This window comes from Leucopleurus acutus (genome assembly GCF_964270905.1).
Source record: "Leucopleurus acutus genome assembly, chromosome: 7".
NCBI classification, from domain to species: domain Eukaryota; kingdom Metazoa; phylum Chordata; class Mammalia; order Artiodactyla; family Delphinidae; genus Leucopleurus; species Leucopleurus acutus.
Genome location: NC_139150.1, coordinates 18,014,163 through 18,035,474, shown reverse-complemented (window position 1 = coordinate 18,035,474; position 21,312 = coordinate 18,014,163). Strand labels below are relative to the sequence as shown.

The window sequence follows — 21,312 nt, the reverse complement described above, 5'->3', positions numbered from 1 at the left end:
GTGAATGGCTAGACTAATAAATCAGGCAGGACTCGGGGATTTTGATTTATGGGAAAGAAGAGCCAAGGATTGCACGATGGAAAGCCTCAGACACCTCTAGGCTCTCTTGGGGTCAAGGGTACTGAATAACTCTGTGGGTTCCTGCAATCCAGGTCCTGCACCACTGGGTGGAAAGGAAAGGGCGCTGATGCTGGCTCACGCTAGGTGAGCACTGAGAAATGCCCAATGGTGCAAAGGCCTTCTGGAGGTGATCAGAAGTTCTCTGATTCTGGAAATATGCACAATCACTTGTAGAGATGTACAGGTGATTCAAGCAGGAAGTTGGGTGGTAAAGGTCATGTAATGACTTTTAAGGGAACCTCCAGTCCCGACTATACCTGATTCCATGAATGCAAAGAGTAAGGGCTTGGGGCTGCTGTGAGGTGTGAGGGTGGCAGGAGGCTTCGGTCTCGACAGTTTTCTGGGAAGCAGTGCCGTTGCCTCTTAGGGTTGGTGAGTGAGCAGGGAGAGCTTGGAGGTCCTCAAATCACTGAAAAGACCGAAGGTAGGCGCTTTTCTCCAGGGCAGCTCCAACATCAGCACCGCTGAGTCCACCAGGGGCTGATTCGTGCGACAGTAACTTTTGACGGTGAACAGATGAAGACGCGTGACTCTTCCTCATCCTCCTGTCTTTCTGTCCTCTTCGTCCTCTACCCCCACCTCCTCCTCTTTCTTCTTTGTCTTTTTCTCCCTCTCCTCCACCCACTTCCTTTTTCTAAGTTGATATGCACCAATTTCGATGACATTGTGTGAAAAAGAGAGCGATGAACAGGTCTGTATTCCAGAGGACAGTGTCGGAAAGGTTAACGTTTAACAGCACAGAAGAAGGGGGAAAAAAATGTTCCCGATTCTGAGGAAAAGGAACAGCTGTTTATTATCAATACCAATTAAAAAAGTGTAGCTAACATTTATCATGTGCTATGCAAATGAGTATTTGTATTCTCGTACTAAATCCTTAAAATGTCACTGCGCCTTAAATACTGTTATTATCAGGGAGGTGAAGGGGTTTTTGCCCGTGACTACATAGCTAACGAGCAGCAGAGCTGGGGACTGCACGGTACAGTGCTTAATGCTTGGTATGTTGCCAGAGCCCACGTGCCAAGTCTGGGTACATTCATTATCTCATTAGTTACCCCTACAACCAGCGGAGGTAGGTAGTATCATCCCCATTTTACAGATGAGAAGACCAATACAAGGAGAGATGCCTTGACTTTCCCAAGTCACACAGCTGGCGAATGGCAGAGCCAGCATTTGAATGTACATTCATTGGTCTCTAAAACGCTGACCATTCTGTTTACACAGAGCCTGATTCCATGTGAGCAAAGGAGGCCGACTGGCGAGGAAAGATCCAGAGGGAAACGCAGGGGCACCTTGAGCCCTTCAGAGCACTTTGCCATCCCAGGCACGTTATATAAGTCTGTGTATTAATACAGCAAATGGATTTTTAGGAACCCTTGGACATATTCTTGTTAACCTTGCCTTACATCTGAATGGCCTTAAATAGTTTACAAGGAAGTATGCGTACATTTATCTCCTTTCTCTCTCAAAAAAGACCTTTGAAGTATATAGGATAAGACTTTTTAATGCCTGGAATACACATGGGAAAACAGGCTCAGAGAGCTGAACGAGCTCATCCAAGGTCACACAGCTAGTAGAAAAGTGCGTGTCAGGGGGTTTTCAGGTAATGGTTCCCAGCAGGGAAGAAAAAAGAACACAGGCAGAGGGCAGACACGGATGCTACCACGGACGCTGGTCATGCTGTTCCTCCTGGACCTGCAAAGGCAGATGTGGCCCCACCTATTCACCCGCACGGCCAACGCACAGGAGGCGCCTGAGCTAATCCTGACCTTGTGAATTGCTCCGAAGGGTCACCCTTGATGCTCCAGCCTCTCTCGCACCAGGAGGCAGGGATGTCCAGAGCTCAGGAGAGTGTGGCTAAGCCTCCAGCCAGGCGTTGATGGGTTTTATGCCAAGCCCCCTCCTCCCACTGAGCCTAAGAGCAGGGCCTTTGAGCCAAGGTGGGCCTGGAGGGGTGAGGATGCCCCTCAGGTGCCCACCTCGGTGACGCCGCAGCCCTCCTCTGAATGCCTGGTGCCGCCGAGTCCTCCAGGGTCGTTTCGGTGGTCCCCCCCCCACAACTGAACCAAGTGCGGGGACCATGGGTGTACTTAACCCAAATCTGTCTGTTTTAATCACCCTCCTCTAGACAGATAAAAGCTTTCCATAGGATTGCTCTCTCAAGCATTTCTCTGTGGCTTTGATACCAGCCATTAAATCATGGAAGGGAAAACAAAATGAAACCAAACAAAAAAAGGACCAGCTCCAACCTTTAGCTTTTAATTTTTTTAGCCTCCTGAAAGAAACCAGATTGTTGACCTAAATTCCCCCCTTTCATCCCCACATCCTCTCACCTCTGCTCGTATCCCCCTGGCTGGTGTTCCACAGCTAGTGGACCCCCGTAAGTTGGAGGGCCTGGAATGGCCTTCCTTTCCCTCCTCCCTGCTCGTCCATTACCTTACATCTCCCGCAGCAGGAACCAAGGCTGGGACGTCTGAAGGACTTGCGATCTCAGAGTCACAGGGAGTCTGAGATGGAAGGGACCTTTGGGGCCATCTGATGCAACCCTCCTATTTCACAGGCAGGGTTTGACGATGCCCTGGGAGGGGGGGGGTGCTGCTTGCCCGTCGACCCACAGCAGTGAAGTGGCAGAGCTGGAACACAAGAACCTTGACCGTGGGCTGAGAGTTTTTCCCATTGAAGGAAAGCATGCTGGAAGAGAGCTCTGGCTTTAGAGTCAGCCTGCCTGTGATCCAGTGCTCTCTAGCTGAGATCCTTGGAGGGAAATCACTTAGCTTCTCTGCACCTGTTTCTTTCTCTGTCAAAAGAATATCAGTAAAGCCCACTTCACCGGCTTATTATGAGCGCTAAATGGGCTGTCTGTGCTTAGCAGAGAGACTGCTACCTAAAGGCGTTTAGCAAATTCTTGTTATATTATTATCATTACAGTTGTCCCTTGGTATCCACAGTGGATTGGTTCCAAGACCCACCACAGATACCAAAATCTGCAGATGCTCAAGTCCCTTATATAAAATGGCATAGCATTTGCATATACTCTGCACACATCCTCCTGTATACTTCACATCATCTCTAGGTTACTTATAATACCTTATGCAATGTAAATGCCAGTGCACGGCGAGGTCCCCATAGCTGAGGTCCTGCTCATCTGTGGGGGAACTGAACTTGAAATCAGGAGTCTTGAATTTCAGTCTTTCCTACCACTTAGTGCTGTGTGACCTTGGACAGGTGACCAGACCCCTCTGAGTCTCAGTTTTCTCCTCTGTAAACAGCACCTATTATACAAGGTGCTGTGAGGGTTATGTAAGACACCTTGGCCCAGAAGCAGCTATGTACACGCTCAACACACAGCAGGGGCTTCAGAAGTGCACATTCAAGCTGGAATACAGAAGCATCCCTCTCTTGTGAGGAAAGTTTCCTGTGTGGTGACGACACCACCCATTTTTGTATCCTCCTAATACACTTTGCCCTGCTCGCAATAGGAATCGAGTTAAGTTGAGGCAATGTGTTGTAACCAAGAAGGATTCTGAACTGGGCACGAGGCAGTGAAAGATTTTAGAGAAGTTTCAATGGGAGAGCTTAAAAAACTTGTTGAATGGTCGGTCGTATTATAGTTCGCTAAGGTTACCATAACAAAGCACCACACACTGGGTGGCTTAAATAGCAGAGATTCATCCTCTCACAATGCTAGAGCCTAGGAGTCTGACCTCAGAGCGCCTGCAGGGTTGGATTCTTCTGAGGCCTCTGTCCTTGGCTTGTAGATGCCCATCTTCTCCATCCTATGTCTTCATATTGTCTTCCCTTTGTATCTGAATTTCCTCCTCTTATAGGGACAGCAGTCATAATGGATTAGGGCCCACCCTGAGTGACCTCATTTTAACCTAACTATCTCACTGAAGACCCTATCTGTAAACCAGTTCATATTCTGAGGTACTAGGGGCTAGACTTCCAACATATGAGTTTCGGGCGGGGGCGGGGGGACACACGTTTCAGCCCATAACAGATGGAAAAGAAGATGGCAGGCAGCCAGGCGTGTGACGGCAACCTCGAAGAAAAGATGAAGAAAAAGAACATTGCAGTATAGAGCCCGGACATTGGCACAGAGCTGGGTCAGAAACCAACAAGCAAGGAGGCTAGTGATGGAGGTTCAGTTGCTGAAGGACAAGGCCAGGAAGGCATCTCAAACTCCAGATAGACAACCAGGCCCAGGCGAATCTTGGGTCCCAGTGACGTGCGACAAGCCAGGTAGAACAGATGAAGCACTGGTAATAAAGGACCACTGATTCTCAGTCCATTTCTTTTAGGTCCAGGCAGAAGAACGACACAGAAAGCAGCCTCCTGGCTTGCAGTTCGATTCCACTTGCTTGTGTTGGCGCTGCTGAACTTACAGAAGTAGTTTTGGAGGGGGGGGCGTGTCCTCAAACAGCCCACAGTAAAGTGTTTGGCACTTAGCACTTAATGCAGTGATGCGATTAAGAACCTGGGCCTGGGAACCCTATGGATGCAGATTCTAAGCTGTGTTGCTTTGGACAAGCCACTGCCTTTCTGAGCCCACGTTTTCTCTGCAGAATGGGCTGCGTTGATAGTTTTGTTGTGAGGATGAAGTAAGAGAATTAAGCACTTAGTAAGCACGGGGTGCTTAGTAAGTTTCTAAACAAAGGGTAATGTGCTCTTATAAGGAACACAGCAGTAGAGAAGTGTCCTTCCTTCCCTCCCTTCCTTTATTTTATACTTTCAGTGACAGACTCTATGGGGCACCTGCAAGGTACCAGATGCTGTGTTGGATGCTGGGCATTTAGAAATGAACCGAACAGACATACTCAGGAAACAGACATTGAATGCGTAATTAGGGAAGTGATGAGGTTTTGGACCGGGAGGAGGAAGATTTATCTGTACCCGGGCTGGAGTGCTGCGGTCACACAGCACTGCCCTGGGGTAGTGACATTACAGTGGCCCTGAGACGGTGACCCCACAGCCCATGGGATTCTCCCAGTATGGCCCTGGCATAGGTTTTGGGAGACTCCCTAGAAGCCTTCTGCCTTTGGACTTGCCTCCTTCATACATGCTCTTCAACTCGGGGGTGAGATGAGACCAAAAAGAGGCAATAAAAATAAATAAACATCAAACTTCTGCTGGAATATGAAGCCCTTTTCCCAGGAAACCTATAGCTGCAGGAAGATAGGGACACATTAGAGAGGCCAGCTGACCAGGGTTCAAGCGACAGGTGGTGGTCACGAGACCCAGGGCAGCCCCTTTCCCGGTCTGGGCCTCTACTTCTCCATCGGTGCAGGTGCCCCAGTCACCTCCTTGGCTGGCGAATGGGCTCTGGCACTTTCGCTGCCTGCCGCTTCCACGTGCTTATAGCTTGGAGGCAGGTTCATGCTAATTCGATGTAGATGGTGTGCAGGATCGCCTGTGGCCTTCCGTCTCGCCCCCTGCGGACGCATCCCCTGAGATCAACCTCTGGGACCACACAGATGGTGCCGGCTTCAGACCAGCTCTCACTGTTTCTTTCACTGTGTCTCTCTGTCTTCCTGGAGAACCATGGGGAAGGGTGGCGTGGAGGTGTGGTGGGGTTCACCTGTGTCTTCCCGAGGGCAAATGCTGTTCCTTGTCCGGGATGGAGACACACAGGGCGCGATCCTCCAAGCGTGCAAAAGCTGGCAATGACACGAGGCGTCCGATTCCAATCAACACGTGTTTTTGAAGCGTCTCCTGCTTACAGGGAGCCATTCTAGCAGCGAACAAAAGAGCTCTTAAATTGTAGCGGGGCGATCATTTACTCCTAGCCCCTCCTTTTTCAGAGGAGGGAAATGAGACCTGGCAGCATGAGAGGTGGTGTGACTTGTCCCCAGGCAAGGTCATCCAGCAAGCTGAGCCCAGATCTCTGGTCCCAGATACCCCGTTCTGGGCTGGTGATACATCAGTGCCTCCCTTGCAGCCCTCTGAAACGTGACTACTGTTGATTACGTTATTTCTGTACAGAAATAAATCCCATTCACCACTACACCCCACCCCCATCCCTCTTGAAGTTCAGTGATTTCCTTTCACCACTAACACTCCAGGTAAATATTTCCCCCTGAACTTCTGAAGCCGCTGCTTCAAGGTCCTCATTTCCCTTAATGTGCTTCCTCTTGGTTCCACTGAAAAGAGAGAAGAGAGGGTTCTCTTTGCCCTTCCTCTCTGCTTCCTGGGGCTAAGCCACCTCTTGGTCCTTCGCTCCCTGTCACAGAGTCTAGCCTTTCTCGCTGCTACCCTCTTATCTCTCAACTGCAAACGGAGGTGGCCAGAGCCCGGGTCCCCAGCCCCCGGGAAGGTCCTGAACCTGAGGGCACCCTACAGATGTGTAAACAGTTTACCTTGCTAACCCAGCCAGCCGCCTTCCAAAGGCAACAGGAGAACCAGGACTGAGAGCCCCTGGCAAAATAAAAACCTGCAGAGAGAGAGAAAGAGAGAGAGAAGGAGAGAGGGAAAAGGATCCTGTTTCAGATGTGAATTTTCTCATGAGAAGAATTTTCTGTTTAAGGGGGAGGGGTTGGCCAGGGGAGGAAGAGAAGGTGAGCTGAGAGGTGGGATGGGGGGCCCCAGAGGGGGGTGCTCCAGGGGCCTGTGCGCTCCTGCTTCCCGTAGCCAGCAGCAGACCTGGGGGAGCTCATTCCAAACCCGGAGACAGAGCTTTGGCCTCGGTCAGTGGGGAGGTAGCTTTTAACATGCAGGCCTCATAATAGTAGCAAAGCCAAAGGGGGTTTATGATTTCTAAGTAGAGTTTGCCAGTGGATTTGAGGAGGACTTGTGCTTTTCTGAGCCCTCATCCTACCAGCTCTTGATATATCAGTCAAGATGCCTTTAGGGTACCCTCTCTCTCTGGTGTTTCTGTATTTCGTTTTTAGTCATTTTCTACTTTTCATCCTTGACATCACTCCCAGACCCTCCAGCATCTTAAAAATGAACTCCCATTTGGACAGCCACTGTACGCCAAGGGTAGTAGAGCCACTGTGTCTTTTAAGTACGACAGCATACGTAAAGAGAGGTACAGATGAGGGAATTAAGATCCACAGAGGTGCAGCGATCTGCCCCCGATGTACGGCCGGTGATTGCTGTCATCAGAATTACCCGGAGTCCAAAGATCCTGCTCTTTCTACCTGACCAAGAACACACTCTGTCTTCTGATTCTCTCTGTCCTTTATCCAGGGAGACATAAATCAGTGCCTTTGATTCTGTTTGTCCTTTTTCTCTTCTCCCACTCCGTTTAGAATCATTCATGTGCTCATTCATGAGACACTTGCTGAGTGCCTGCTGTGTACAAGGGAATAGTGCAAGGTTCTGGACAGGGTACAGGTGACCCAAACAGAGCCATCACTCTCAAGAAGCATCCAGTCTAGGGGAGACTCCAAAACCAGAGAACAAGTGTCTAGTTTCCAAAAAGTAAAATGAATTCAGAGGAGAGAAGGATTGCTCCTCAGAGGACCATCAGGGAAAGCTGCTTGGTAGAGGCGGTTTCTGTTTTGGCCATTGGGAAGCTTGGGAACAGAAAATCAGACTTAACCAAACATGTGGGGGGAACCTCATTCAGTCCCCTCCTTTTCCAGGTAGAGAGCCAAGACCCAGAGGAGGTACTTAGTGCTTCGTCAAGGTGTGAGAGCAGGCTGATGTTGGAGGAGACCCTGGCCATTACGTGAAGGATTATAGGACAGGAGTGGTGGTAGGAGAGGTGTAGGCAGACTTCTGCCATCTATGTCAGCTGCTAACAGAGAGAGTTACACAAATTCTAAGGCCCCAGTGACCACAGAGGAGTACAGACTGTGTGGGCCTCCTCTACCGATTTTGCTGGAAGCCGTCTGTGCTCATTTCATGAGTGCTAATGGCAGATGCACACTCAAAGTTATGGTGACCGCAACAGTTCTCCGGCTGAAAGTAGGGACTGTGCTTCTAAACGAGCATCTTTTATTCATTCTCCTGTTCCTCTCTTTCTCCTCCCACCTGGCCTCATACATCATCCAACACTTCAAATACACTCTTAATTAGAAAGTCTTTCCCGTCCAACTGGCTGTCCATGCCAAGGACACTGGGTATATTCCAGAAAGACTGGGAATGGGGGTTGGTGAGTATAAAAATAATTAGATCCAGAGAGAATCCGCTAAGTGACTTCCTGAGGTTCCCAGGGTAAGTCTAGAGATGTCTGGCTTGGAACTTTCCCAAACACCCAACTAAACCTTGGGACACCCCCAGGCAGGTGGTTTGATCCAGATAGATCCCTGGTGGCACTGATGAGGGAGAGGGAGTTACCATAGAGTTAGTCCCTAGGACAGTGGACCCAGGGTCCGATGGATCTGGGATCCACTTACCAACCAGTTGACCTCAAACCCATCCATCTCTTTACTTCCTTCAATTTCTGTTTCCTCCTCTGTTAATATCAGCACCTTGGGGGTGCTACACGGATTGAATGAATTAATGCATACACAGACCTTAGCACAATGCCTGACCTGCGATAGAGGCTTGGAAGATTTTACTAATGAAGGCATCCCCAACATCTTTTTATGTTAAGAGGATGCTTTTTATTTTGAAATATTAGCATTCGTGTTAGAGAAAAGCAAGCTTGAATTGGCTCTCAGGAAATTTGTCAGGGACTCTATGTAACCTAACAAATGCCTTCCGTTCGCTGGGTCTCAGCCTCCTTACCTTTCGAGCGAAGGAGTTGGAAGTGTTTAAAAACCTTTCCAGCTCAGATAGTCCGCCTTTCCTTGGGGGTGAATGTCGGGGCTAGCCAGGACTCCTGTTACAGATAGAAGCTTTACTAGTAGCTTTGCAGCCCTTGACCCTCACTTCTCCAGGGAACCTTCCCAACAAGCCACCACCGCTGATCATTGATGAGTGCTGGTGGCTGATGTGCGCCCAAAGTTGCGGTGACGGTAGTCAGAGCTGTCCTTCTAAATGAGCATCTTCTATTCATCATCATCTCTTTGATTGTTCTCTCACCTCTTCCTCTCACCACCTATGTCATTCTACACTTAAAATACGCTTTTAATTAAAAAAGTCCTCTTCCCCATCCAACAGTTTTGCAAAATCAAAGGTTTTCAGATTTTAGTTATTATCACTGTTGTTTTCTTTAGCTCAAGTACCTATTCTGCAAACAAATATCTTTCTTGTATGCCCCATACTCAGAACCAAAAAAAGTGAAACCACATGGGTTAAAGTTGTGGTGAGAACCTCCCCAAGGTAACTCACCTGTGTTCTCCCTTCCTCTAGCCCTTGCCTTGCCCTAGAGGTGGTCCCAGAGGTTTGGCTAGTCACTGCCAGGATCCCACTGAGCACGGTTTGAAAACTTCCTGGTCTAGGACATCCTGATATAAATTTTATCAGAGAGAAATAATTTACCCTCCTCCTTCCTCCATCCTTTATTTATTCATCTTTCTCTTTTGGGGCCACATAGGGCTATATGACAAATGTTCTTATGCCTCACGTGACCGAGGATGGGTCGTGGGCATTCACACCGTCAGTGACCAAGGCAACAGAGACCCACGCTACTTTTTCTCCTTGAAGACAGACCGGGCCCGGCAAGTGACCACCATCAATGCCCACCGCAGCTACCTCCCAGGCCAGTGGGTACACCTGGCTGCCACCTACGACGGGCGGCTGATGAAGCTCTATGTGAACGGTGCCCAGGTGGCAACCTCTGGGGAGCAGGTGGGTGGCATTTTCAGCCCACTGACCCAGAAGTGTAAAGTCCTCGTGCTGGGAGGCAGCGCCCTGAACCACAACTACCGGGGCTACGTGGAGCGCTTCAGCCTGTGGAAGGCGGCCAGGACGCAGCGCGAGGTCCTGCTGGACATGGAGACCCGCGGCCTCCACGCTCCTCTACCTCAGCTCCTCCTGCAGGAGAACTGGGACAACGTGAAGCGCGCCTGGTCCCCCATGAAGGATGGCAGTAGCCCCCGCGTGGAGGCCAGCGGCGCCCGTGGCTTCCTGCTGGACACGAGTCTGGAGCCTCCTCTGTGCGGGCAGACGCTGTGTGACAACCCCAAGGTCATCTCCAGCTACAACCAGCTGCCGCGTTTCCGCCGGCCCAAGGCGGTGCGCTACCGCGTGGTCAACCTCCACGACGATGGCCGTGAGAACCCCACGGTGAGCCGCCAGCAGATCGATTTCCAGCACCGGCAGCTGGCCGAGGCCTTCAAGCACTACAACATCTCCTGGGAGCTGGAGGTGCTGGAGGTGAGCAACTCATCCCTGCGCCGCCGCCTCATCCTGGCCAACTGCGACATCAGCAAGATCGGGGACGAGAACTGCGACCCCGAGTGCAACCACACGCTGACGGGCCACGATGGCGGGGACTGCCGCCACCTGCGTCACCCCGCCTTCACCAAGAAGCAGCAGAACAGGGTGTGCGACATGGACTGCAATTACGAGCGGTTCAACTTCGACGGCGGGGAGTGCTGTGACCCCGAGATCACCGATGTCACCAAGACCTGCTTCGATCCCGACTCTCCGCACAGGTAAGAGCCGGACTCCTCCCTCTTTTGATCCCCGCGCGGCTCCCGACGCCCAGTGGGGTTGCGGGAATCTTCCAGTTCACCCAGAAGATCGACCAAGTAATCACAGGGACTGTGACCCTTACCAGCATATTTACGGAGCGCCTCCTGTGGGCTGAGGGAACTCTTAGGACCCCGTCTTTGCGAGGGGCTCAGGGTCTGAACCGGGCCACCTGGGCTGAGGGCACATATCCGCGTCATAAAGAGCCGTGCTGTCCAATGCTGTAGTCACTGGCCACGTGTGACGGTTTACATTTAAATGAGTGAAGATGAAATGCAGTTTAAAATCCAGTTCCTGAGTCACACCAGCCACGTTTCAAGAACCCAGTGGCCGCCCGGGGATAGTGGCTACCACACTGGACAGAGGGATAGGACTGCTTCCGTGACCGCAGAAGGTTCCGTTGGGCAGTGCTGGTCAAGCTGGGATTGGCTGGGGCCAGACAGACCGGGTTCAGGTCTATTTCCTCACTTTGTGACCTCTTACAAGGTATTTCCTCATCTGTAAAATGGGAATCAATGGTATCTACTTTGTCAAGCTGCTTTGAAGATTGAATGAGGGCACGTAAAGCACATGTCTCTTCTAGGGGCTAGCAGGTTATATTACCTCTTAATAAGCGTATGTGTCGTTTCTTGAACAATGAAAGGTAGCATGTGCCGTGTGTACAGGAGGTCAAAGAGGAACAGCTGACTTGCAGCCTGAATATGTTGGGGAAGGCTTAGGTGCAGTTGGACACCGGAGATCAAGTTGGGGGAGAGAGGAGGACACTCAAGGCAGAGGAATTTCATATACTGCTGAGAAGAGGGCGGAAAGGGGAGTCCTCGGTCTAATGCCTGACTTAGCCTCTGCCTCGCGCTACAACTCGGACCAGCAACCCCAAAGAAAGACCCAAGGGGGAGCCATGGGTGATCTGTATTTGATGTGGGACTCAGGGGAACTAGTTCTAAGCCAGAGAGACAGTCCGTATCAACTTTCCTGATTTCCCAGATTCACGCTGAACTTTTCCATTCTGTCCAACTCGCAGGACCCTGGACTTGCTGATGGCTCGAGCACATTTGCCGACCTCTGCAGGTTTTCTGCTGACTCTCCTCTTTATGTCTCTCTCACAAGAGCAAGGGCCTCCCATGCATAGACAAAATACCTATGTGCAAAGGAATGACGATGCTGGGAGGAGAATGTCGTGCCTGGCACCAAGCCACAGAGCACGTCAGCTCAGCCTCCTGGCACCGGGCGGGCCCCTGGACTCTCACCTTGGCTCAGAGACAGGAGCAGCCCATGTGGGAAGAAGCCTTGGTGTGTGGCCAGTTCCTTCGAGGTCACAATGCACTTTCATCTCTGCTCTCATTTGGGCTTTGACAGAATGTGATGAGGAAGACTGGACAGGGTTAGCATTTGCATTTGACTGATGGGGAAAAAGAGGGCCTTGGAGAGTGAAATGACTCGGCCACGGTCCCAGGTCAGGAAAGTCATTTGGCTAAATCACAAATGCAAGCCTTTCGAGATTAATGCAGCATGTGCGCTACTGAGCTAGACCCCAGGAGTTAACTGGTGTGCCCAGGCAGAGTGGGCGGGGGGGAGGCCTAGGGGCCAGGAATACTGGAAGTCATTCACTTATTTGTACATTTATTCATTCATTCGTTCAGGCAACAAATGTTTATTCAGCACCTACCAAGTACTAGGAAGGTGGGTGCCCTCATCCCTGCTTTGCTGAAGGAAATCCGGGATTCAGAACACGGAAGGGATTTACCCCTTAGCTGAGGTCACTCAGCTAATAAACAGAGAGCTTGGATTTGAATCTTGGTCTTTTGACTCCAAAGCTCCCACTGAAGGGTGGGGGTGGTATTTTTAAGTCCAAGGAACAGTAAGAGGCAGAGTCAAAGGACAGGGCTGACGGGCAGGGTGGCTTTCCTGAAGCCTTGGGAGAAAACTGCTGAGTATGATTGAGTCAGGACCAAGGGCAGCTGGCCTTTGTGGCGGGCGCTCTGTGCTTGGATGCAGGGGCCACGGGACCCCAGGTCCCAGATAGCTCACAATCAGCAGACAGAGCTGGCAGGCACCAGCGGCCTCGTCGTTTCTAAGTCACGGGGCCCCACGCCTAGAATGTCCGTGAGCAGCCATGTGCCAGCGCTGTGCCCACCATGCCAGGGCCTGTTTGTTTGCTGGCTGGAAAGTCATGTGTCCTGGGTGAGCCCCACCGGGAATGTGTCATCTCCTGATGGAGCTGGGGTGACAACGTTCTGGCTGAATCAGCTCTCCCGTGTGCAGAGAGAAACCTGTGGAAGTTTGTGGAGAAATACTTGCTTTGTGACTCAAAAAAAAAAAAGAGGGAGGGAAGGAGGGAGGAAGAAAAGCAGGGAAGAAGGGAGGGAGGGAGGGAGGAAGGAAGGAAGGAAGACCCCTGTAATAGAAAATTAGATTGACATTGTCTAGGTGATTTTTTTTTTTTTTTTTTTTTTTCTTTTGCGGTACGCGGGCGTCTCACTGTTGTGGCCTCTCCCGTTGCGGAGCACAGGCTCTGGACGCGCAGGCTCGGCGGCCATGGCTCACGGGCCCAGCCACTCCGCGGCACGTGGGATCTTCCCTGACCGGGGCACGAACCCGTGTCCCCTGCATCGGCAGGTGGTTTCTCAACCACTGCGCCACCAGGGGAACCATGTCTAGGTGATTTTTAATGAAGAGCTGAACTTACCTTTTACCCAAGATGTACTCCTGCGTTGCCCGCCCCCCTCAATGGGTAAAGACAATAATTCAGTTACTACTTCTCAATCTATGGTGAAGAACCAGTTTTGTTTCCTATGCGTTGCAAACCAATACTTTTGTAATATACAGAAAAAATGAATTGCTACAAAATGAATTCTTCACCCCAAGTATGGTGAAGCGTTGTCAGAGTTCTCCCAAAGTTCCTAAATGCCTTCTCTCCACTTCTGTACTTATTGTGACATAGACTCGTGAGAAGCAGTTCGTGCACTGCTTACTTTGAGTAGCGCTGATTAAAATTCACCATTCTGAAAATTTATATAACGGTTCCCTTGAGTAAAATAAGACCCACCAGTAATGCAGCTGGGCAGATTGGCAGACTCCATCAGAGAATTACCAACTCCTCTAACACATTTGAGCTCGTTCTTTATCCACTAGTCCTCGGGCCCCTTAGTCCACGTTCTCAGGAGTTCATGTGTTACAGGGGAGCACCCAGTCCTAGCAGAAGGCTGCAGAAGACATCGAAATGGTGTCCAGTGTCAGACCTAGGAACGTCCTCAGAGATCAGTGGGTCCAAATCTGTTTCCCCCATAGAGGGAAGCTGAGGCCGAAGCTCCCATGGTTCATTAGTGGTCAGACTGGGGCTAAGGATGCTCTGGATTTCTAAGTCCTGGTCGTCTGCCATGGCACAGCTTCTCAGAACTACCCTGACATTCTTGCCATTCCCAGTACCTGCCCCCGTCATGTTCTGTCCTTGCTCTCTTCTTCCCTAATATCCCTGAGCATTTGGGGTTTTTTTGTTTTCGTTTTTGTTTTTGTTTTTGTTTTTTTTGCGGTATGCGGGCCTCTCACTGCTGTGGCCTCTCCCGTTGCGGAGCACAGGCTCCGGACGCGCAGCCTCAGCGGCCGTGGCTCACGGGCCCAGCCGCTCCGCGGCATGTGGGATCTTCCCGGACCGGGGCACGAACCCGTGTCCCCTGCACCGGCAGGCGGACTCTCAACCACTGTGCCACCAGGGAAGCCCTCCCTGAGCATTTGGGGTTATGAAGTGCTGAGTGAGTGAGTTTGGAAGAGAATCGGATAAGGGCCTTGGGTTTTCATGAGCCACTGCAGAGCTGTTAGAGCTACACTGGCCATGAGTTTTCCTAATTAAGGACAGCCAAGTGAGGATGTGTACAAAGAAGGGGACTGGGGCTGCAAGGGCCCCAGGAGCTGTGTTGTATAACCACTTGAAGATGTTTGGCTTGGATGGGAAAGTTCTCTCAAGGCCATGACCATAGGGCCATGACACATGTACTTCAAGTCTCCAAAGGCCTGTTCTATGGAAAAGGGAACAGAATCATACTATATGGTTTCTAAGCCATGGCTGGGACCAAAGTGATGCAATTACAGGAGGCAGCTGAGTAGCAGCTAATGTCATCCCTGATCAGAATGGTCCTGCCTGGGGAGTGCTTCTCTGCAGGTGAGTGATTTTCCTTCCACCTGAGGCATGCACAGTGAGGTTGTAGCCAGGATTACAGCAAAGGTGGAGAAGGTGGCCTTGATGGTCTTAAGGTTGACCACTGCACAGCCCAACTTTTTGCTGCTGTCTTATTCCAAGTCATTTTAGGGAATTAAATGGTGACTGCTTGTATCCTCTCTAACAGGCATTTATTGGGTATATATAGCCCTGCGAGCCTCTCTCCTGTTCACTGGAGATGTTGCAACAAGTGGGCCATGTTTCTCACCATTGAGAGGCTTCCACGTTCATGGGGAACTCGTATTCAAACATGAGAAACTCTGATCTGTCGTTTTAGAGACACACAGTGGGTCAGGAGACCTAGAAAGCAGAGGTGTATGCTGACTAGGGAAGACAAGGCAAGTCGGCTGGAGGAGGCATGATTTGAGTAGTCATCTGGGAACAGACAGCACCGAGAGACAGACAGACAGACAGACACAGAGACACAGTCTGCACCAGTCAGGGTCCTAGCAGGAAACAGATGGCATATTCAAACGGAATAATTCAGTAGAGTTGAAGGAGGGGCTATTATTTACAACAGTGCAGGCAGGGTTCAGCACAACCAGCAAGGCAAGGGGCAAGTACAGTGGGGACCCATTTCCATCCTTGGCCTGTAGAGGCAAGAGGAGGAAGTAGTTACAGAACCCAGAGAGAGCGGCTGAATGGCGAGGGTGTCCTGGCGGCAGCTGGGACTCTCAGCAGAGAAGAAGAGACAGGCTTCCGCCCCCCGGGCCAGAAGGGAGCCAGAGACGTAAATTTTACGTGATCATTCTCTTCCACCTTCTAGTCTCCTGCCAGCGCTTCCCATTGGGGAACCACACTGGAAGTCATGAGGCAGAGGCATCCGTCGATGAAACACCAGGAGGCCAGCCTCCCAAGGGCACAGAGCAGGGTGGAGAGGGGTAGGGAGTGGATGTGGGTGAGCGAACAGAACACGACCAGAACGCAGAGAAAGCCAGTCCACGCAGAGGGTGCAGTCTAAGCAAGGAGGAGGGGCTTGGAGAATAAGGAGTCATTCAGTATGGCTGGGACCAGACCATAAGCAGAGAAGGGTTCAATTTGTCTCATGGAAAACTCTAGCCAGCCTCTCTCCCCCCGTTCATTTCCTTCTTATTTTCTTCCTTCCCTCCCTCCTTCCTTTCTTCCTTTTTTTCTTCTTTTCTTTCCTCTGTAAATACTGGTTGAATGTTCCTTTTGTGCCAGCCCAGTCCCTGCTCTTTGGGAGCTCACCATCTAGTGGATAAGACAGATGAATAAACACACCACTGCCATCACTGGTGTGAAAGAAGGACCCCCAGTCTGAGCCAAGAGGAGCTGTTGGTGGGGGGAGCATAGATCTTTTTATCAGACTGGACAGTTAGAAAAAGACATTCCAACGAATCTTGGCCATTCTCTACAGTAGTGGAGAGGAGCCAGGTAGGCAGAACTTCATCTGCAGCCATTAGAAATGTCTACAGACAAGTGAAAGTGTACTTCACACATCTTTTTATAAATGAAATGGAAAACCTGGATATTAATAGAAATCCCCAGTATCAGGAAATCCAGGGGCAGCTGACACTTTGGGCTGTACACACCCCACTGTGGGAAGGTGTTGCAAAACACCCACCAAGTTCCTGCGTGGACCCCTCCAGACTGCAGGCTCTGGCGCGCCGTTAGGTGAACTTCACCTTTGTCCTTGAACATCTGTTCAGATGGAGTAGGACAGATAGAGAAAAAGAGACTTCCCTTATACCCTGATGGCTCCCAGGGAAACCTTTTCTTTGCCTTCTCCTTATTATTATTTTTAATGTAGCAAGGGCATTCCCCTGGGGCCATGCTAATTTTTTTTTTTTTTTTTTCTTTTGGACCCAAGTTGGCGTTGCTGGAATCTTTGGAAAGGGCTGGAATACACCTTGAGGCAGCCTCCTTGACCCCTCTGCAGGCGTCGGTCTCTTCCCCTGCCCCTTATCAGTAGCCATTAGATGATTTGCCTTCTAATGAGAAACTCTGTTGGGGTCTCTCACTTCTTTTCTGGAATGATCTCATGGAACATACACTTCCTTCTCCCCTGGTCCCTCCAAATCTGGCAAAGTTGGGTGGAATCCAGGACTCTGCGCTGAAAGGAGCAGTGGAGCGGTCCAGCCCATCTTGCTGTAGACGCGGAGAGTGAGCTCGCAAAAGAGGCAGCACCGACCCACACCTCACAGAGAGAGTGGGGCCCCGGGGTCTCCTCTCCTACTCCCAAGGCGTTTCAGTCCACTCCATCGCCTTGACGTCTTAGCCAGCAACTTGAAACTTGGAAAAGATCTATTTAAGATGGTCCTGTGCTTACTCATCGTCCATATTTTGTTAAGGCACTTCGATATCCGAGGTACTGTGATAAATGCCCTAGGGATCCAAGATATAATCTGTGTCCTAGAGGCACTTGTATGCTGTGGTTTAATTACATTTTGTTACCGTCATTCAAGAGATGGCAAGAGAGCAGATGATTCGATTCCAAATGAACCACACAGATAAGGCTTACATGAGCTCTGAGAAAAGGCAGGTTCGCCATGGTTTGGAGAGATTAGGAAAGGTTTTCTGGCGGAGAAGTTTCCAGCGTTGTTCGTAGGCTTTGGAATGATAGAAAAGAGCAAGGTGAGAGCAGAGGGATTGAGGTGGGAAGCTGTGGGGAAGATACAAGAAAGAGGCGGGTCTGCTCGGGACTTCATGCAGGTAGACGCTCCCTTTTGATCATCAGGTTGTAGAGCTCCCACAGTCAGACTGAGACAGAATGAAAGAAGAATCCAGGGGAAATAGATTCGAGCCCTGAGTTGGCAACTTCTTAGCTATGCAGTCTCGGGCAAATCTCTTAATCTCCCTGAGCCTCCATTTCCACATCTGTTGAAAGGGAATGATAATAATATCTGACCGCCAGGATCACACAATTGCCTTGAGGGTCACATAAAATAAAATATCCCAGAAGGAGTTCTGGGAAGAGTTAACCAGCACGCAGATGAAAGAAGGCATTGTTATTTTTTCAGTAACTTTGTTCATTCTTTTCCAGTAATCATGGAAGAGAAATTGCTTGGAATTTTATAATCAGAATATCTGAGTTTATTTAACGTGACTAACGTTCATTAAAGCAATAGCAGGAGTCAGGCCTGGTGCGGTGGAGAAATGATGGGTGTTGGAGACTGACCAGGGTTTGGGTCTTGGTTCCTTGTCTGACCTTGGCCTGTCTTTCAGTAACAGTTGCTGAGTTCTCATCGGTAACAATTGGGTGAGAACAGCTATCCTGTGGCGTGTCACGAGATTTAAATGGAGCCGTGGTGTGTGACACACCTGGGACAGCGCCTGGCACATAGGAGGTGCTGGGGAAATTTCCGTCCCTGCTCGCACGCGCACGTGGGCTCCTCTCTGCAAGCTTGGTTTTACAGAGACTGCAGGCTGATAAAGAAGGTCTGGCTGAAACTGCAATACAAACACTGAGGGCATTTACCCAGATTACTTCCATTCTTAAAATGCTAACTTTTTTTTTAAGGACTGGCCACAGAATTGGTCTCTTTAAATGAAGACCACATAACTTATATCAAACTCATTGAGCTTGCACACTAGTTTACTTTGAAAACACCCCAAATGTCTAACTGTGTTAGAGGATGCCTTTCCGCAGCATGGAACGGTCCCAGGCAGCGTTGGGATTGGTCATAGTGGGTGGTACGCTGATCTGGTTGAAGTTACTAGGTTTTTTGACCACGTCCAGCCCACATGTGTGCTTGAGTGTAGATACACAAACACCCTATCCAGCCCCCCTCGTCCACATGGTCCCGTTTTCTTTGATTCGGTCTGGGTTTCCCTCCTGCTTTCCTTCTGAACAAAGTCTACCTTGACTCACAGGTTCCCTCTGTGACCCTTGTGCACATGTGACTTTGGTCTTTGAGAACAGATGAGGGGGGTGATGGAGAGCAGGGGAAGAACTGCTCGTGGCCCCTAAAGTTGTGTTAATGAGGTGCTCACGACCGTGACCTATGGGGAAGAAAGGGGGATCAGGCAGCCCAGCAAATAAATAAGAATAAAAGTTTCAGAGACACAGTGGATGTGAATCCAGCCACTTAACATTTCTGTGACCTTGAATGAGTCTCTTCCTTTAGCAGAGACTCAGTTGCCTCCTCTGTAAAATCGGGAATGAAAGGAACATTGGGTGGTTTAGAGGATGCAGTGAAATTACACCCGGTCAACCCTTTAGGGCGGCACCTGGCACTTGGTGAACACTCAGATAACAATGGTTGTTTGGGGATTTCCTGTCTCTGGGAAATCTTCTGACCTCTGACATGCACATCCCCAAACTCCCAGCCCCTCTCAGATCCTGAGCCCCTCACTAGAACCTCCAGGCCGGGGTGGGAGTTGGATGTGGCCTAATCACTCTGTATTACCGAGGGCCCTTTGAGTTTGGCTCCTGTAGGCTCCATTTTTAAAAGATTTTCTTTCCTCCAAAAGCCATGCTAAATGCTAAATGCTAATGTATTCACTCTCCGAAGAGATGAGCAGCAGGCCACGTGAAGTGTATGCATTTCCCACAAAAAGCAAAGGCACGTCCGGGGTCCCAGGGTCCCACTGAGTAGTTTACACGCACACGTCCTAGGGAGGGAGCTGGAAGCCAGGCAGGTGCCCACAGCGTGCTCAGGACCCTCTGGGCGGTGTAGGATGGGGCTCGTTTTCCACTAGCGCCTGGGACCCTGGCCACAGCGCACCCATCTCAGAGTTTACACGTGAAAGTTGGAACCTTTTCTCCAGGACACACCAGGGAGGCCCCCAACATGCCAGGATTGGAGCTACTCCCTCTCTCATGCCTTTCTTAGAGGTGTGTTTCCACCCCCAGTTCCCTGGACAGAGGGATGGAGCTTGCGGTGCCCTTTCGAGGGCCTCAGAGGGAGGCAGCTGGGTTTTGTTCCACTCTGGGTTTGGCTCGGTCAGCACCCTCATTTTCCTTTCCGCATCCACTGGTGACACTGACCGCTCATGACAGCCTCAGCGCTCAGTCAGACGCCCTTCCAGGTTAGGAAGCAAAGCGGTTGGGGGTGTGACGGTGGGTTGAACAGACACCGGTACATTTTGTTTCCGTGAAACACATTTTCCTAAATTGATTTCAGCCCGGCTGGTACCTTCACACTCACCGCTGGCCGATTTTCCACCTCCTAAGAGGGAACCCCTCACACCTCCGCTCTCACTTTCTGCAGACACAAAACCACTGTGTGGACAGCAGTGCGTGTCGCTCACGGGTTTGTCTGCAGACCTTGAACAGGCTCCCGTATACCTGTTTTTATGGAAGGGCGTTTTCTTTCTCCTTCCCTCTCTGCTTCTCTTTCTCTCTCTTTTCCAGGTTCTAGGTTGTTTTGTCGGTCTGGTGGTGGAGGGTGGAGAGTGAGGGGATTAGTGTCTCTGTTTCAAGCTTCTGACGTTTGTGATTCCAGCCTTTTTTGAGCTCAGCCAGCCACAGCTGTCAGCCTTGAGCTTGGCTTCTCACTGCTGAACTGTGTTTACAGCCACCGAGGGCAATGGTGACTGCCACTCCACCAAAGCCTGGAGTATCTCAGAATTGTACAGAGGGTGAAAGAGCGACATGAGGGAGTTTGCCTGTGGCTTGGCACGGCACGAGGAAGGAAGTGACTAGATCCTTCCAGTAACTTCGTAGCCAGCATGGAGTAAGTCACTTCTATGACTTCAAATTCTGCATCTGTAAAATGGGAGAATTGGGATAGAAGAGTTCTGAGGTCTGTTCCTGCTCAGACATTATAATTCTGGTACCAGGCTTGTGGGTCTGGAGCTAGAGTAAAAAAAGGCGGGGGCTTGGGGCTTCCCTGGTGGCGCAGTGGTTGAGAGTCCGCCTGCCGATGCCGGGGACACGGGTTCGTGCCCGGGTCTGGGAAGATCCCACATGCCGCAGAGCGTCTGGGCCCGTGAGCCATGGCCGCTGAGCCTGCGCTCCACAACGGGAGAGGCCACAGCAGTGAGAGGCCTGCGTACCGCAAAAAAAAAAAAAAAAAAAAAAAAGGGCGGGGACTTAATATTGAAAAAGGTAGTAGAAATGCATTGACGCTGGAGGCATATTAGGGCAATAAGACGGTCCCTACCTTCAAAGTGTTTGCCAGCCCCTGTATCTAATTGAGTACGACGTGTATGCAGAAACACTGAAGGAACAATTTCACTCTGTGACAAGTTGAAAAAAACATCCTACTCCTGTCACTCAAGTCATAGCAGTAGCCTAAGGAAAGAGCCCCACCTTGGGCAGTCTTCATGTCTGCTGTTTTCTTTTCCCTCAAGCCCTGAATGTGGCATCCTCTTTCCAAAAATCAATTTGAATTTAATTCTACTTTCAACTGCCTGACATACAGTGTCATACTGTCCAGCGTTATTTCCCCATATGTGACCTCTGACTGTCACGTGACCCTTTGAGAGCTGTCTCTTTTTTAACCCCTCAAGAGACCCAAATTTGTGGCAGTCACTAGACTTGTGCAGGA

The 21,312-nt window shown here is 50.4% G+C and overlaps 1 protein-coding gene across 1 annotated transcript in view; it reads left to right on the top strand.

Annotated features, from left to right (window-relative positions):
* PAPPA (pappalysin 1) overlaps nt 1-21,312 on the top strand; it is a gene marked incomplete at its 5' end in the record, with an annotated part of 255,185 nt that overhangs the window by 22,618 nt on the left and 211,255 nt on the right. Inside the window, one exon of the mRNA XM_082842115.1 lies at nt 9,545-10,607. Coding sequence (XP_082698241.1) covers nt 9,545-10,607 — 1,063 coding nt within the window. The remainder of the gene's footprint in view (nt 1-9,544; nt 10,608-21,312) is intronic.